Source organism: Notolabrus celidotus, chromosome 15 (assembly GCF_009762535.1).
Source record: "Notolabrus celidotus isolate fNotCel1 chromosome 15, fNotCel1.pri, whole genome shotgun sequence".
Taxonomy (NCBI): Eukaryota; Metazoa; Chordata; class Actinopteri; order Labriformes; family Labridae; genus Notolabrus; species Notolabrus celidotus.
Window position 1 is genome coordinate 15360070 of NC_048286.1, and position 18786 is coordinate 15378855.

General features: G+C 39.4%; 2 protein-coding genes across 3 annotated transcripts; one reads left to right on the forward strand and one right to left on the reverse strand.

Moving 5' to 3' along the window:
- Positions 1–33: 33 nt before the first annotated feature.
- dusp22b (dual specificity phosphatase 22b) lies at positions 34–5064 on the reverse strand. The gene is made up of 7 exons (XM_034702769.1): positions 4866–5064; positions 4377–4410; positions 4193–4275; positions 3489–3538; positions 2481–2555; positions 642–813; positions 34–497 (listed from the first exon to the last, which is right to left on the reverse strand). Exons 1-7 carry the CDS (start codon positions 4884–4886, stop codon positions 357–359), a joined length of 576 nt encoding a protein of 191 aa, XP_034558660.1. The 5' UTR covers positions 4887–5064; the 3' UTR covers positions 34–356.
- Positions 5065–9368: 4304 nt separating this feature from the next.
- On the forward strand, positions 9369–16891 carry ripk1l (receptor (TNFRSF)-interacting serine-threonine kinase 1, like). Of its 2 annotated transcripts, none has more exons than XM_034702763.1 (11): positions 9369–9480; positions 9767–9929; positions 11716–11872; positions 11955–12092; positions 12177–12408; positions 12579–12728; positions 14015–14091; positions 14239–14314; positions 14432–15037; positions 15122–15265; positions 15424–16891. In XM_034702763.1, the coding sequence occupies exons 2-11, from the start codon at positions 9769–9771 to the stop codon at positions 15711–15713; spliced, it is 2031 nt and encodes a 676-aa protein (XP_034558654.1). In that variant the 5' UTR covers positions 9369–9480; positions 9767–9768; the 3' UTR covers positions 15714–16891. The 2 variants fall into 2 exon arrangements, with proteins under 2 accessions (XP_034558654.1, XP_034558655.1); XM_034702764.1 differs by having other exon boundaries at positions 9387–9516.
- The last annotated feature ends 1895 nt before the right edge of the window (positions 16892–18786 follow it).

An 18786-nucleotide genomic window follows, 5' to 3' on the forward strand; every position in this document is an offset into this window, starting at 1 on the left:
TGACAGCCCACTGACTGACAGGCTCACTACACATTCAAATTTCTTCCTTTTATTTCACAATTTGAAATCTTCAAGACAAAAGTACAAAAAACACAGCTAAAAACATTCATAATTTAGAAAAACAAAACAGAAGAAACATCAATGCTTTAAAAAAGTAACATGTAGTGTACACATTAATGGTCTCTTCCAGTGTCCTTGTGTATGATATGCAGACGATCATGTCAGCAGTGATACACATCCTGCCAGAAATCCACTCCAATGCACAGTAGACTTCCACAGAGGTCCAGTATACTGTAGAATCACATGGAGGGGCGACATCCAGGCTTAGATGCAAAGTGTTTGATCAAAACTTCTCCTCACTTATCTCCAGTTGGGGTTGACAGCTGTTTTTCTGCATCTTTACCATTGACTTTAGATGCTTTTGAAAGCAAGTCCCGTATATGAGCCTCATCATTGAAGGGGTTATCCTTATATTCTTTCTGTAGCCACTCTCTGAACTAAAGAAGAAGAAAACAGTTGGACTTCTTATGGCAATGTAAATAACTTTACAGAAGCTCAATACTGAAGGCACTCTCTCCATATCAAAGTATTCTGGTATTAGTATTAGTATTCTGATACTACCCTCAGTTTCTTAGACTGACCTGATCTGCTTGATTAGCCTCAAACTCCTGGAGCTGCCGCTGAAAGCCCAGGTTGGGGCCAGCACAGGGCCGAGCCACCCTGACTGCAGCCAGTGCCTCCTGCCATCCAAGTCCTGTCACTGTCATGATGTAAGCTACCACCAGGGTAACACTGCGGGACACACCGGCCAAACTGCAGTGAAAGAGAGATAGACAAAGAAAGATTGCAGTACATTCAACTTAAGATATGATACCACTTTTAGATTTGCGACAGGTGCAAAGTACTTTCCATTGCGAGTAGGTAAATGCACAATGAACAGAGCCATGTAAACATGCACATGTGAATCTCAGTTATGGTTGTTTTTTTAATGTGCTCTAGTAATGTGTTGCACATGTAATATGCTGGTCTCATATATTTAAATCAACTTGATACCAAGCTAGATTTTCTATGTTTGAACCCTGGATACTGCTACATGTAAAACATTACTCAGATTTCTGATCATTCTCTGCCATTTTAAAAACTGGAGTAACTCAGTGCTCATCATTAATTATTTAATTATTTAATTATTTACATAAAGTATATATTTAATTCTTGCTAAGGTTATCCATTAGAGAAAATTGAATTAGCTGAATCCAGTATGATGGAGAAATACTAAAGCAATGGGAACAAGGATATAAACTGCTGGTTAATCTAGGTTCAAGGGCTCAATAAACCTCTATTCTATTGTTATTCAATATTGCATAATAACCATAGCAAAAGTTAGAATTCATTCCAATGAATAAGTAAAGTTATGGCATGCATTTAATGCTCTCTCACTCAGCATGTGTATCTTAGATGGAGGCCTGAGTACAATGGCCATGCTTTCACACGGTTTTTGATGCAGCCAGTTGCAGCTGAAGCTATCTGTCAGCAGCACTCAGAGTAACAGGTGCCAATTTAGCAGTCGAAAAAAAAATTCAGATTTTTTGTGGACTTGGGAGGGAAATTATGTGAACACTGGTGTTGTGTAAAATATGAAGAACAGCAGAAAGACATAACTGTTACAGATATGCACCCTTAGATATTTGCATATTTATTACATTATATAATCACAACATGAAACAATTCATTCCCAAACATACATTTTCATCATGTTGTGCAATCGTACAATAGTGTATGTAAACACGTGTATAACCAGATTCAAAGCTGAGGAACCTAAATGTATATTGTGCAAAATATTGAGATATTGGCTTTAATAGATACCAAATTGAAAAAAGATTGTGGGTGACATTTGAGACCCTGAACCTCAGACCTCAGACTACAGACAGTGACAGGATAAGAGAGAATAGAATAAGCAGTATTTTGTAAAATAACGGGAGTGAGGTGTAGAAACTAATTAGACACTTTTTTTTATGTGGACACAGAATATAAGAATGGCATCTGAAGCATTCGGTCTGTATCTTAAGTACTGAGCCCTGTAGCAATGCAGCTCTTATAAATAGCCCCTTGTTCCACTGTATTTCTGAGAAGACCCTCTTGTTGGCCTAAATATAACTCTCCCCTGTGAACATATGGTCAGCTACCATGCTGCAAAAACACAATTTGGCGCTTCAGTGTTACTGTACTCTGTTTTTGGGAAGTTCAAGAATAGGCTTCTGGCTTATCATTTAATCTCCTCAGTGCAGTAGTTACACATGGCTTCACTCGAGTTGTGGGTGCATGATCTCGTTTTTTTTAGCTCAACATTTTGAACTGGGCTTGATTGTATTATAAAATAGATGGAGAAAATATAGCTAGTTAAATTACCAAAGCAGGATATCTTGATTTAAAACCATGAGTGAAGCTTGTTTCCATAAAAATATGAGCTTTGCTGTTCTCACCAGTGAACAAGGCAGCCTTCTCCCTTCAGGCGGGACTCATGCATGAACATTATACTTTGTTTAAAGTGCTGGGTCCTGTGGGAGATAAAAAGAAGACTGTTATAATAGGCCACGGCCACATTAAACCATTATGAGTGCTGTGACTGTGCGCTGTTATTTTAACGGCAGTCTGTTAACATACATGCAGAGTTGTTTTTGGACACAGGGTGTATATTTTTGGCAGCCAACCTGTCAAACCATTTAATTTCTTATCCTGGATGGATCAGGATGAGGGCGTGTTCCTCTCTGGTTTGAGGGACTTGGAGTCATCTTTCACAGAACAGGTTTCAAACACCTCAGACTCTGACATAAGAGGTGTGAGGCAACTGGGGCAGAGAGAGTGTCAGGGGCATAAGTGTGCATTTGTGTGTGTAAATTGGGGGGTGGGGGGTGGGGGGTGGTATAAATAGAGGTACAGCACCTAACATCGTGCTTAAACTGCTTAACTGGGCTGCTTTGCTTCCTGGGAAAAAGTTGTCTGAAATGGGAATTTAGCCTTGAAAAATGTGCTACCTTTTAGAATCGTGTGACTGTTTTGTGACATGTGCTGCTGACCTCTTGGCCAGGTCACCCTCGTGAAAGAGATCCTGATCTCAATGGGTTTTACCTGGTTAAATAAAGGTTAAATAAATAAAAATAGAGAATCTGCATTTGAATCAGGGTATCCCTTGGTGATAGATGCACCAGATTTGGGATCCCCCGTTTGCATGCCGCATAATACACCTGCACGTGTCTATGCATGTCACACACAAAGGGCTGAATGTGACTGTGATCTAATCAGATGTTAATTCCATAGTATATTGTTGTTAAAACATATCATTTACATGCTAGCTTGAAGAAAACAAACCTCAGACACCCACACAGTGCAGCCTCAAATGGATGAGGTACTCTCTCTGTCTTTCTGCCTCAGCCTTTCATTGTTCTATGTGTCTGCGTGTGTTGCTGTGCTGCACATTTTTTTGTACTTACAGGTTTTGTGTGGGCAGGTCAGCTGCTGAAATGCACAGATAGGTCATCTCCTGCAGGACAAAGAAGAGCAGTTACCTGTCAGCAGCAGCCACTTCCTCTAATGCACTGAACACTAATCAATACACAGCAGGTGGTAGATTGATTCATGTGTGTGTTACAAGCTGTGCAAGTGTAGATTGAGAAAAAAGTCAATATTAAGCTGATTTGCAGTCACATTTGTGTTTCAAATAACAAAGCTGAGTACAATAGCTGCTATTGTATTTGCACAGAAACTTTACATCCATACCAATAACCTAGAAAACACAATAATGAAGCAAAACTGCAGAGTCCACAATGACTGAGCAAGAACAACCGCCTACTCTCAAACCCACACAAGCGCACAATTCAGGACACTGACCAAACCAACTGTTGTTGACTGGTCTTCATGACTCTCCAACTATCACGAGGGACAAACTTCCCTAGTTGTTGTAACTCACTGAAACTGAGCCATGTTTGCTCACTCAGGAGGAAGCTTGATGGAACCTCATCCTGAACAACCTGACAGACCGGTTTACAGTCTGTTCAGAGTCGTATTTGATGTACTGACAGATCAAAAGGGTCCCGGCAAATCACATCTGTTCAGACTTGTTTGCTTGAAATTAATGAGAAATTTAACACGCAACCCAAGACATAAGATATCATGTTTAACAAGGAGAGCCTCTCACCTGGAGAATTGGAGCCGCACTGTCATGAATGGACAGGATGTGTGTGATGTTGTTTCTAGCTAACTGTTCTCGGTCTCTTGCATCTGAAATTAAAAAGAAAACACCATCACCAAACACAGTGAGTACGAGCTGTAACAGAACAGAAACAAATCCAAGTTATTCACAGATGCACTTAGACACACACCTTTGAAATTTCCCAGATACAAGTCAGGCAGGACCTATAAACACAGAGAAAACATGTAGATGAAGACAGAGCATCAAAGGGTCAGAGAATCATTAATATAATGACATGATACAACAGCTAAGTTCACTGAACACACCTGACACAGATCAAGGCTTAAAGATATGAAGTAGTCATGATATTTATCAAGCTTAGGTTGGGACAATGTGCCAAAAGAGCTCGAGAAACCGTGTCAATTATGTTAAATATTCTCATTTAGACCACACAATTTATATAGACTTGTGTTTGATTTTCCTGAACAAGATCCCTTAATATTAAGGCAAAGTAATAATTAAATACACGATGCACACAAAACTTTGTTTACTAACCAAAGCAAAAGCTCTATCAATAATGACAAGTACCACCACCTCCTTAATTCCACTGTAAATGCCTTGGACCAGGCACTCGTACGTGAACTCAACACTTGTCGCATGCAACAGAGGGGAAACATACCTTGTTGATGCCATTACCCATGCTGAAACACAGTATGAGGAATAATAGTGAAAAGAATTGCTACAATGTGTTCCCTCGTTGTTCAAAAACGCTTATCCAGCGGCTCCACTGCTTCCCAAACCCGCTGTAGGGGCGCAAATGCTGCAGCTTCGCGTCCAAGCGAGCCTTGCACCGCTGCCCAAAGCTCCTCGCGCTGCATGTTGGGAAATGTAGTTTTCTGCTCCAGGCGAGTGGAGCTCACGACGATTGAGAAATTGTTGGTGGATACAGCAGGTGCTGCGTGAACCCTACCGTAGTCTTCTTTTATTTTGATGATGTATGTAAAACACTACCATCTTCTCGAAGTCAGGAAATAAAAAACTCTAAAATAAGTCTAAAGAGTGCAACAGACAGTAAACATACAGAGCAAAGTAATACCCCTGTAATAGTTAGGGTAATACAGTAGGACAGCATGAGGTAAAATTGGTTACAAGGTATTTTAAGAAGTGTTGATAGAAGTATTAACAATCGAAATTTTCAACTTTGAAGAACCATTTTCCACTGTCTTATTTTATTGTTAATATAAACTATATGTTCATTCAGATAATACTTTCAAAAACCAGAATTCTGTACCTTAAAAATGTCAGTCATGCAAATTACATGATTTATTTACTTCTGGACCACTAATTGAGTCCTGAATATTATTCTCTTTATGCAGGATACATAGAAAGAGTGTTGTCAGGCATGCCATTACCTAATTGTTCTACAGCAACTTGAATGCACACTGCCATCATCTGGAGAAAAGGGGACATTGGACTAGATGTGCACTCTCTGTTTCAGAAAGACTTAAATTCCACACCAAACTATGAAGTGATAATGAACATGTTTGAGTGTTACTTTGACACACTCTGTACCTCGGATGGTCACCCTGTCCACCATTACAGCCTCATTTGTGACTTGACACCGTTTGGAAAGGGTTATCCAGACACCACCCTCACCTGAGGGAAAGGAACCAGTCTGCAGCACCACTACAGGAGAGTATCAACCAAGCTTGTCACACCTGGGGAGGTCACATACATCCACCCAATACCTATCATTTTTTCTATCCAAACAGCCTGGGAGCTGAACTGAAAACCAGTGTGATAGCATGGAACAACTAACAGTAAGTGGCCACATAAGTGCTGTTACAGAGAAAGGATGTCACCTTTGAGTGAAGGCATGGTTCTCATCACATTAAAAAAATCAACAGGAAGAACTGCTGCTTCACACTAACCACCAGTTGGTTTTACGTTCTGATGATCTGTTGTTCTACACGAGGAGGTGTTTGACCACCAGAGTACAGCTTTAGCAGGGGGAGGTTACTGGCAGAGTTTTGAGGTATACACATATAACATTTCACATGATTAAATGGCCTCTTGTAACTGTAAACAAAATTGAGTGAACCAGTGTTTCTAAAGTGACTGAAAGAACTTTAATTTTCCACAATATCTGTGAACAATTATCCCTGAGCTGACTGATAATATACCTTTTGTAAAATGGGTATAATCTTGGTAGTGTGTTATTCATCTGAAAATAATCACAGGTGAAAAAGTGTCAATTGTGTTCATACCCATGTGTGGGTTTCTATCACCCAGAGTTTTCCAAATAACCTGAAAATTACAGACAACAGAGAAGAATTCTAGAAAAAAGGAAAATGCAAACTCAAAAAGCAAGACAATATAGGACAGGTATGTTTGACTATGCTTTGATGTGGCTTTAGTGTGCAAACGGAGGAATTTATAGAGTGGGTGTTGACAGATTGGCCGCCAAGAATGTAGGCCTATATGTTACACATGGCCTTCGCTGACTATAGTTCAGGTGGTTTCCCAAAGTAGTTTCACACACACAAACACACACACGCAAACACGCACACACACACACACACACACACACACACACACACACACACACACACACACACACACTTGTTTTATCAATGAACCGTTTCTTACTGAGATTAAATTGGTCTGTATTTTCTTTGGAAAATAACAAGGTCATAACAAATTTCTACATCATTCTTAAAGAGTTTGTTGGTTTACCAGATGCTGCTTTGATAGAGCTGACATTTTGTGGAGTTCAAAGTAACTATTTTATTTTTACAGTCTCTCAATCGCATATCTGAGTAGTCCTATTATGGGGTAATGCAATGTTGTTCAGTATACAACAATTAATTTTACCAATAGGGGGTGACAATATCATACAACTTTTATTGTGGTCCAGGAGCAGAACATTTTGAAACTAGTTGGATCTTTCAAGTAAATGAAAAAAAAACTAGTTGGTGTCATGGTTAGCGCTGCTGCTTGACAGCTAAAGCCTTCGGAATTCATATCAAGTGGCGCCTTGAAGGAGTTTGTGTTTTCCGGCTTCCTCCCACTAAAGAGTAGACCACATATTTTGAACTATACCAAAATAACTGGAAAGGTACCAGGTTGAACTAGAAAATATATAAAACCTTAAAAGTAAGCATTGACTGGTGGCATTTTAGTGTGTTGGTTAACACAGCTGCCACACGGTGAGAGAGTTCCGGTTTGGATCCACGCTGTAGCCTTTATGAGTGGAACTAGGCTAAAGCTTTAAAACTAATGAGCTAGAAAGTAGATTTAAAAATTATGGTAAATATCGCTGGTCAATGATAAGGCGATTACATATCTGTCTTATTTAGGTCGATGGTATGTGTTTATATGTAAATTGACTTTCAAAAAGAGTACCCTGATAATATTTTACATTCTGGGAGATTTCAATTAAGAATTATTAGGAAAGTATTCTGATTACATGTAATCTGTTAACTTTAGGAAGATCTTCTGATTACATGTTAATAACTACTTCAGGTCAAGTGCTCTTTACATGTCATCTTACTACTTTAGGGGTAGTCCTCTTATTACATGTAATTTGATAACAGCTGGAAAAGACCTCAGGTAATCTGACCTCAGATTAGTACTCAGATTAGAAATGATCTGAGAGGGTAGAGAGATTATCATTTTACTTTTGAATGAAACTACTCCAGAAGTTGTCACCTGATTTTTTTGTTAGAATATAATTACAAGTTCACATTTACTGACAGAATTCCCATAATTCATTTTATTAGTACTACCATCATTACTCCTTATGTTGCTTTTGTTAATGAGTTTGAGACAAGTTTAACAGAGATAATAACGCTTTCTATTAACTTTATCATTAGTTATTGTAACTTATTATTAGCTGTTGCAACTACCCCAAAGTCTATGCCTACTTACCTGAGTGAAATGTTTATTGTGAGTAGAATAAATGTCTTCAAATAATCCAGATACATTTCTGTTTTATTGTTATTGAACCCCAACTTTGGGGGTGCTACACAAATGTATAGTTATTGATTTGATTTGGTAGATTGGCAATTGGCATGTCCAGTGTTAATTAATGGAGTTATGCCACTGTGCCATGTGCATAAACAACCATCTCACCTAATTTAGAAAGGCACTTATTGTTTCCACTGGGCAGTGGGGTTGTTTCAGTGAATAAAACATCACTCCATGCATCAACAAGGGTTTGAGGAATTTTTGGGTGGCCAATGGAATTTCAGAGGAGGGCACGGCCACCTCTTGCCAGCCTCTCTTGAATCCGCCCTTGTGATTGTCTCACTCTAAAGCAGGAATGTCAAACATGCAGCCCACGGAACGACTTTGCAAAGTGAAAAAATTACAGAGGAAACATTAACCGGAAAATTTTTAATAAAAGTAACTACAATTTCAAATTTGTCCTCTGGGGGTCGCATAAAATCATAGTGCTGACGGAACGCACCTGAACGGCACTTTTTTTTTCTCAAAGTGAGAAAATAGATGACTTGCTGTTTGCATAATCTGGTTGAGATGCATAAAGACTTTTTAGAGCACTATAAGATGATCCACTAACTACTAACACTAGCACTACACCCCTGCATACAACACTGTCCAGCAAGCAAACTGTCCTTGCTGGAGCTGAGGGGTCCAAAATAGTCCACTTTACCTTGTTCATTATTATAATCTATCTGTTCTTTTGCAGTAAACATTACACGCTGTGTCAGGTGAATGGGTAACCTGTGTGTTTGGTGTGTTCGGTCTCAGTGTTTAAATAGTAAAATATTCAGCCCCACTATGAGACTCATCATGGCAAAAAATACAACAGCTCATAGTTCATTAAATGTGAACATTTTCAGAATGTACTTTTTTGCACTAAAACAAAGGGAAACATTTAGAGTTGTAGTTATTTATATGTTATTATGTTATGATTTTACTAGTCCGGCCCACTTTCATCAAGTGGGCTGTATGTGGCCCCTGAACTGAGTTTGACGGCCCTGCTCTAAAGGAATTATGTCCCAAAAAAACGTATTTAAAATAAATAAAGGGTAGAAAATACACTGAAATATATCCAGATTTTCGTGTTTTCTCATTTAATTTTTTGCAGGGCAATCACCCCCCCCCCAAAAAAAACAGTGAAGTTGCAGTCTGACTCGATCTGTTATCGACTAGTGATCCTGATTGTAGTTCCTTGTCGTGTGGCTAGTTTCGATTTGCTCAAGAAGAACCTCGCAGACTTCCCGGAACTACAAACAAAGTGGTCTACGTGGATTGTACAAGACTTTCGGGTAACAGTTTCACTCCTGTTTGTGTTAATAGTGAAGGTAAATGTTTACTCACAGTGTTGTTTTTCTCATAGAGCTTGGTCAAATTCCGAGGGCTGAATTTGTCATGTGAAAACTTTCTGAAACCTGAGGTTGAAAGCTAGCATACATCCTTCGTCTGTCAAACTCATGCTCGGTTTGTGAATTCCCCCGGGATAGTAGCCTGTTGTTTATCAGCTGTTGTCGTGTATTTTTGTGAACAGTTGTGTAACCTTTAGGGTTCTGCTGTGTTGTTGTGACTTCTCCACAGGGATGGCCACCGCGCCACAGACTTCACTGCAAATGAGATCGACTGATCTCATCAAAAAAGAACCCCTTGCTTACGGAGGATTTGGAGAAGTTTACTTGTGTTACCATGTAACCCTCGGACAGGTGGTGTTGAAGACTATGTATACGGGTTCCCTTCGCAATGAGTGAGTTACTAATGTATCTGTTCTCGTGTGGAGTATGCTGGGTATTCCCCTAAATGCTGAGTGGAGTCATGTGCCCCCAGTAGGACTTCTCACTCAGTACAGTCTCTTCACACAACACAGACTGATCTTCGTGTAGGATTTTCCTGACAGCTAATACAAAGTACTAGTATGATAGCTATTGAACATAGAGATGTGCTCTGATTTCTTAGTACTTCCTTCCTTTTAATTACTAGAGAGGGATGTTTGAAAGCGGATGTTGTTGTGGCATCCGTTTGTTAGATCCGCTGCATAAATGACATCCTCTCTGTCCTGTCACTAGGGTTGCCAACTTTCTCACTACTAAATAAGGAACAGGTGCATGTTGTGTGAATTCAGCATATATTCTGATTCTGATTCAACTGGAAATGCAGAAAGTGTGTATATTCCATTTAATCCTTACTGTATCATTATGTAACCTCATATGAATAAACCTCAAAGAAAACACAATTTGACTCTTGACATAAAAAAAAAACAGGCAAAAGAAAAATTAAATGCAAAAGAGGAGTATGACTCACCAAATGTACTTTTTCCATGGGTACTTTTTGCTGCTGTTGACTGACTCAAGCAGTCTTTTGTCCTTTTGCACAGCCAGAGAGAAGTCCTTACACGACAAGTCACAGTTTACAGATATTTGAAGTTTATTTTTGATCAGCTCTGTGCTGCATCTGTTTCTTGAGTCTGACCATTTAATGGCCATCAGAGAGAAAATCCTCTCTTTTTTGCAGGTGTGATTGGCACATGATCTGCTACTGCTGTTTTATCTAATCTAGATTCTGTAGAGTGCAGTCTGCTGTATTTACCAGAGTCAATAGTCAATATACCGAACAATTGAGGTCCTGTATGAAACTAACTAATTTAGCCCAATATACGGGATGTCCCGGCTAATACAGGACAGTTGACAACCCTACCTGTCACGGGTATTTACATTTACGGCCCTTATCCTTTTCCACTGTTTTTATAGCTGCCTCAGAATAGCCTTCCACATCCTACCTGTCAAAGGGTTCACCACACCTAAACTCAATGTTTTTTCTTTTTTGTGATCAATTTCTTCCTATTATTGTTATCCACAACAAAGACAGACAAAATTAAAGATACACAAATAACAGAAGAAGCACAGTAGAGAGGGATCATGTCCATTGCCAATGTTAGATAAGAATTAAGTAAATAGAGAGCAAAAAAATAAAAAAAATACAAGCAAACTGAGATTCAATTGTCTCTCTCTCCTGGATCGCCATGGCACAAATTACAAACATATGTAAACAAAAATAAAAAAAGAACAGGAAGAGAAGAAACACCCCACCCAAGGACCATGTGGTTCCACAGAAATCTGTTTATAGCAAAGACTTCAGAGTATTAAAGGTGTGAAACCATCTTGTCACATTATTGGTTTTAGTGTGATGTATTTCTGCAGCCCAACATTCAATGCTGAACATACCAATCTGATTGCTGATCCATTATGTGTGCCTGTAATATTCTTTCCTATACTCAAAGTCTGTGCTTAAATGCATGGATCTTTTATTCATTAACATGACTAGAGCTGCTGTGGATGATTGTAACTGATAGTAATATCTCAGAATTGTATTTAAGAATTCCCTGACACACTGTATTAACTGTACAATAGGCTGACTTCTGATCCTGTTAAACAAGAACTAGCATATCAGTCTTCGATTAGCAGGCTTTAAGACTGAAATGATGCAAGTAATGTCTCTTTCTTGGAAAATTCTCACCATTTTACTGTGATTTTCAGGGAGAGTAAAAGGTCGCTGCTGGAAGAGGGGAATATCATGGCAAGCCTGAACCATGAGCGGGTGGTGAAGCTGCTGGGTGTGATCATGGAGGATAAAGACTGCTCACTAGTAATGGAGCTCATTCCCAGAGGAAACTTGTTTGTCATGCTCGAAATGGTCAGCAAAAGATCTGCAGCATTGAACCATTCATTTTATGTTATTTTTTGTGATTTGAAGGACTTCATTTTCCCATCACCAGGTTTCTGTACCAATATCAATAAAGGGCAGGATCATTTTAGAGATCTTGGAAGCGATGGTGTACCTCACAGAGAGACACGTTGTACACAAGGACATCAAGCCGGAAAATATCTTAGTGGATAAGGATTTTCACATCAAGGTATACAGCACACTGCTGCTCATAACACATTTCTCTGACAGCTTTAATGCGTGCACCAGCAGTAGTTTCCTCTGTTTTTCTTAGATTGCAGACCTGGGCCTGGCCACCTGCCAGACATGGAGCAAACTCACAAGAGAAGAGTCTCGAAGGAAGAGTCGAATGGGTCTGTCAGCCGGAGCGAGAGGGGCTGGCACACTCAGCTATATGGCCCCTGAGCACCTGGAGAGTATACACACACCCTCCACTGAGAAGTCTGATGTTTACAGCTTTGCTATTGTGGTGTGGGTCATCCTCACAGGGGAAGAACCATATGCAAGTGAGTGCTAGAAGCCCTAATAACATGACACATTTAATGCTGTGGTGTTTTAAAATAATATTTGCCTGGTATGTCATCTAATTAACTGGTTTCACCATAGCTCATAACACCGGACTGTGTTAGGCTAGCCTTATTAAGATAACCAAAGCAAGCGTCTTTTCTCCGTCTAGATGCCAGGAGTGAAGACCAAATGAGCCAGTGTGTCCGAAAGGGTGACAGACCGACAGACGACCTTTTACCAGAGGACACACCTGTAGAGATTATTGAGCTAATGAAGAGGTGCTGGGACCACAATCCAATGCTACGCCCAACATTTCAAGGTGCACTTATTGTTTCTAGTTCTTAATTTAGACATTATCAGGGATTGCAACTCCACAGTTTTCATGGATGCTTCATTAAATGATTCAACTAAGACATGCACATCAAGCAGTAAATCTGGATAAAGCAGTTTGACATGCCTAGAGCTGAGTCACTGGTCTGATGTGTCTAAAAAGCAGAATAAGAAGCTGTTCATTCAGTCTGTCCCTGTTTTTAACAAACAATGCTGTCACTGTGTCGTTGTACATGATGTCTTAGAAATTCATCTTTAACAGAACAAAACAAAACACTGTCACTATGCCTCTACTTTGCTCCTTTGCTCACCCTTGCATCAGAGATTGCACTCTGTGACATTAAATGTCTGTATTGTGTGGGTTTTTTTTTTGGTTACCAGGACATTCAACCATCCTGAGTGTTTTTTTGTTTTTTTTTAAGTTATGTTTTTTGGGCTTTTTCGCCTTTATTGATAGGACAGCTGAAGAAAGACAGGAAACGTTGGGAGTAGAGAGTGGGGGAAGACATGCAGCAAATGGTCGACCGCCCGGGAGTTGAACCGGCGACCTCTGCGACGAGGACTGTAGCCTCTATACCTGGGGCGCTGGTGGCCTAGTGGTCTAAGCGCTCCACGTATAGAGGCTACAGTCCTGAGTGTGTTTTAAAGACTCCAGTAACAAAATTGTGTTGGTCTCAGATCCTTTTGACTTTGTTCCGATTGTTGCTCTATCAAAGCCAGCGGACACTCTTCACGTCAAGTGGAGTAGACATGTGTAGCAAGAATAGTTTTACCCCAACCAGGAAGAAAAGATCAGATCAAGTGTTTACATTGCTTTTGATCCAATTATCAAATGGCATAAACTGCCCGGATCAACTGGAATGAAATGCCTCTATGAAAAGGCCAGATCGGACAGTCTGTTCTAAAATTAGATTTCACATTAAGACATTTTGATTCTGATCAAGCAATTATTCCATTATAGGTGATCCATGTTAACATAGGTACAGTTAAATGTTATTACACAAATAAAAAAAAGCCTTGATTTCGTCAAAGTCATATATTATTGGACACAACATATATATTTATGTTCTCCAAAAAAAAGGAATATATGTAGTAGAGTGCTGCAGGATTTCTGCCAGATCACAGGGTTTTGTTTTTGCTGTCAGTTGTCATTTTTTAGTTGCTGTGTTGAAATACCATTTGGTCTTCCTTCTCTAAATTTACAATTACACAATTTGTCCATTGAAATCTGTTATGTGAACCTTCCTCTTACACTCTCCCTTTTTTCCTTTGCAGAGGCCTACAACCTGTTCTTACCTTTCTACACGGAAAAGCTTGAACCACGCGTAGAAGAAGATCTACTTCAGTTAAGGGTAAATATGTTTGCTTTCAGATTAGATGGAGTAATCTAGGCTTGCATGCACAGTGAAGACACTTAGCATTAGTTTTGAAGTGTAAATATTTACAGATAAATGCACTGTCTGTTTCCTATCACCGTTTTCTGTGTTACATTCATACAGAAATCATATGAAGGCCCAGAGGACCTTGTCGAGAAGATGAAGTCTTTATCGATGACCTATGAGTGTTTGTCAGCAGGTAAGCACTTTTGGTATTCAGTACACGTGAAGTTTGACACTCTTACAAAGCTAAATAAAGAGTTAAAACCAGCAAGATACAACATTTATTGCCTCCTCTTTTTGTTTTATTTTGCAGATAGCCCAGCTCCTTTGGTGAGTTCAGACAGAGGTGCATCTGTGCCAGTCGAAGCCAGTATTGAGGACCTGCATGGACACCACTATGAGCCATGTGACGTGTCTGTGCAGGCGGATGCAAAAGCATCCTGCAACCCTTCAGCTCTGGAAGAGAAACTGGATCGGGAGCTTCAGTACCACATGCGTGGTAGCTATAACTGTGAGAACCAGCCTGAAGCTGGAAACTGCCTCCGACAAAACAGCTCAAACCCTTTCCTGCAAAACAACCACAGCTCTACTGATCACGCCATAATGCAACCGGAACAAGACAAAGCCTCTTGTGCATCCTCGGTCCATTCTTGGACCAAAGCTGAGCCGGTTCAACCCACAAGCCAGGAAGAGGCCTGGTATCCCCCAACTGCTGGTCTCTATGACTCCATGAATTCTTCACACATGCCAACTTCTGTCAGCACCCCCTGTCTACCACAGTTTAACCAGCAACACCCAAACTCCCACTATGACCGCCAGCAGTCCTGGCCAGTTTACCCAGTGTCTGACACCTCCGCACCTGACATGAGTCCTGGGCGTCTTCTGGCACCATCCAAGGGCAACTCGCTACAAGATCAAGGTACAAACAAGCATGTCTTTTTTCAATGAATAATCATCTGTTGGAGGAACTGTGTTTGATGTGTCTGCTTTGTACCTGCTCCAGGACCTCTTTTCATCCAGAATGCCAGCGGGATCCAGATTGGGAGCAACAACACGATGAGTATCAGAGGTTACGACTCCACCAACAGTTTGCTGTCTCAATCTGGCTCAGCTAACTCTCGAATCAAAGAGGGCCTTCTGATATATGGTAAACACACAGCCACATTTTGATCACATAACAGACATGATCCCTTGTGAAAGAGATAGTATTGTTTTTTAAGTAGGGTTGTATGTGGTACTTGTCATTAGTACGTGTATTACCTACAGGGGATGTTTAATGGTTGATGTTTCCCTTGTGTGATTCAGAGGACCACGCTGTGACCGAGGAGCACCTGGATCTGCTGCGGGAAAACATCGGGAACAAATGGAAGCGCTGTGCACGGCGTCTGGGTCTGACCACCGTAGAAGTAGAGACAATTGAGCACGACTGTTACCGCGACGGCCTGCCAGAGATGGTGCACCAAATGCTGGATCGTTGGAAAATGAAGGAGGGAAGCATCGGCTGCACGATTGGGAAGCTTTGTCGAGCTCTGGAGGGCAACATAAAGGTAGATATCATCCAGAAAATATTGGACACCTGCGGACTTCATTCTTAAGTTCATAAACTTCGGCAGAACTGCGTCATTCCCTCTACATGACTTTCTGTACGCGATGGAAACATTTTCACTCAGCCTTGACCAAAAAGAAGAAATCGCTTTGGACTTTGTTAGCTAAGGGATTAAAGCAAGCAAAGAATGTCGTACGAGTTGGTCAGAGCTAGAGCACGACTTATGTAATGTTTGACCCAGATTGTTGTCCACACTGGAATGGCAGATATCTATTAGAGACAGCACTCTTCTGATTCCCTGTGGAAAGTCATAGCACAGCAAAGGTCCGTTATTTTAGTCGTCCTAGTCCCTAAAATTAAAACCTGTTTTAAGTCTCATTTCAGTCTGGCTCTGGTGAAAGCTTTTGAAAACTCAGCAGCTTAACTGAGCTGTATCTTTGCAGAATGAAAATCGTGGTTACTCATGTTAATCTCAGAGAACACTGTCTATCATGTTTATAATGTCCCTGGAAGCGTGCTAAACAGACTGGTTTTCTTTTAGTCTCAACTCTCATTGTAGTTAGGCTACATTTTCAAAAGACTTCATTAACTTTGTCTACCAAACTCATCCTGATGAGTAGGAGTTATAATCTTGTCATCAAATTTCAAAATCTTCAAAATTAATTTTTAAATTTACTCTGACAAAGTCCAGGTCTGAAAAGTAACTTTTCTTTATGTGTGATATTGCAAGCTTCTGTTGTTACAAATGATATTTTTAATACAATCACTGCTAAGAAATGTTTGTCTGATTGTGTTTTGAGTCTTTGAGTTTTTATAATAAGGACAAATCAAATAGTGAATGGTAAACATTTATTCTGGTTCAATGTGAACAACAAATTAGTCTAAACACAGAAAGGTGAAAGCGAAATAAATGAAATGGGGATATCACATGCGTATTATGTGTCCAGCAGGGGTCAGTATACGATCAGTTTTATGAGTCTCTGTTGGACTCGTGTATCTTAATGCAGTGAGCCTTTAGGATGCACTTTATCAAGTGTTTTTAATGACAGGCATCAATTTAAGATCATGTCTTGGTGTTGGGTTCATGTTTTTTTTCTTTTCTTTTTTACTCTCATTGATTTATTGAATGTAATTTCTTGCAGACATGACAAAGTTTTACTCAGCATGCAGCATCACAAAGTCCAAGCCATTTTGACTTTCTGAATAAACTATGTTACTTTTATAAAAGCCCAGGAGTCATGTGTTTTTCAAAGGTTTCATAGATCATATCACACAACTTCAGCTGTTTTTATATCTGGTTGAGCGTTTCATCCAGATCTTTTACTTTTTTTCTGCCACAAGCTAATAAATATGAATGAACACATCAAGATAGTTGTTTTTGCATACACCAGATGGATAGACACACTCCCCTTTTCAATGTCGCTGAAAAACATCTTTTGAATCAAACAATAATCTGCCTATTAATGGATTATAGTTGTGATAACAGTGTAATTAAAGCAGCTAATGCTCTTTCTGTTTTTCCTTGTGAGTTTGTATAATCCTACCACTAAACAGAAGACAATTAATCCTTCCTTGTTGTGAATGATTTATGATTAGAGCCTAGCAAACACTGTGGAAGGGCTCACTTGTTTCTAAACAAAATTAATTTAATCTGTTTCCTATTTGCAGACCCTGATCATTGCTGGATAAAATCTTATTATTACTTGTATCCTTTCATAATAAGACCTAAATATTTCAATAGATAAGAAAACAATGTGGTTAAAAGATGAAACAGCAGTAGACCTATGTGATAAGTTCATATAATTACAATTCGGTGTAGCTGAAGTAACAGTTTGAGTTTTCAAAGACACATTCAGCCCAGTGGACCACAATTAAGTCCTGTTTACTTGACAAAAGAGATTTCCACAGAACAATGATTACACTTAACACAAACCTTAGAACCTCTCACAATTAATGAATCTATCTACAGCAGCATGGTCTCAATAGTTTTGTCTGATTTGTTTTGTTCTCTCCCTCTTTTCATAATGAATAAACATGTCACATAAAAAATAATCAATTCTTCTTGTATACATAATGAATGATTGAAGTTCTCATAATACAGGTAGACGGACAGTGCAGTGCTGTTTCATAACAATACTGTTCATATGCATCAGAAGTGTTGTGTAGCACCATTAAAAATGCATGTACCTGTAACAGTCCAGTGCAAACAATACTTGGGCTGGCATAGTACTGAAAGGGTTAACAGCTCTTAAAGGGTTATGGCTTTAAGTTTCAATGTAGACAAACTGATAAGTTGCTGTATTGATTATCTAAAGGATACTCTCTGTGTTATTAAATATGTGTTAAACTGTGAGCTTTGAAAACTGTAATTCATGGTACAGTCAGCCATACAATCACCAGCTAAAGCAGCATACCATGGCATTGTGTTTTCTTTAATTACTGGGTTATTAAAAGGAATGAGCAGTCAGAAATTGACCTGACATAAAAAGTAACTTATTGGAATGTTGGACATGTTTTTCTTTTCTTGATGTTTGTTTTTTGCTTTGTTTTATAATTACAAAAGTCAGGGGATAGATTAAATCTAATCGTAAAAACTGAACACTGTTTTTTTTAATCTAATATAAAACAGGATTGTTTCGTGCCAATCAAATCTGATTAAAAGCCGCCAACGGAATCCTAATGAACAGCTTTCAGAGCAACTTTTTAAAGTTCCTGAAGGTTATTCTTTTTACAATCCTGTATATTTCATGATGTAAAAAAGCTTTTGAAATAAAGTTTTCAATTCATCATATGTCTGTAAATACTTAAAGCTCCTGTGAGGTATTTTTGGTGTCTATGATTTTGGTGCCCCCTGAGGATAAAGCAGTACATCTTCTATTTTCCTAATTTCTTGTACAAGTCAGAGGGATCACACACGTGATATTTGCTGTGGAAAATGTAAAAAAGAAGAAGTGTTTCTGCAGTGGGCTACATCGACTTTGATACATACCCGATGACAGCAGTTACAGGCATTAAAAATGACAATATACTAATGAATCCTGTCGCTGATGGTCTAGTTTGCTCCCTTTGCTCACTAAAACCTGCTTTATACTTCTCTGTCTGCGTAGCTTCTGCACCTACGA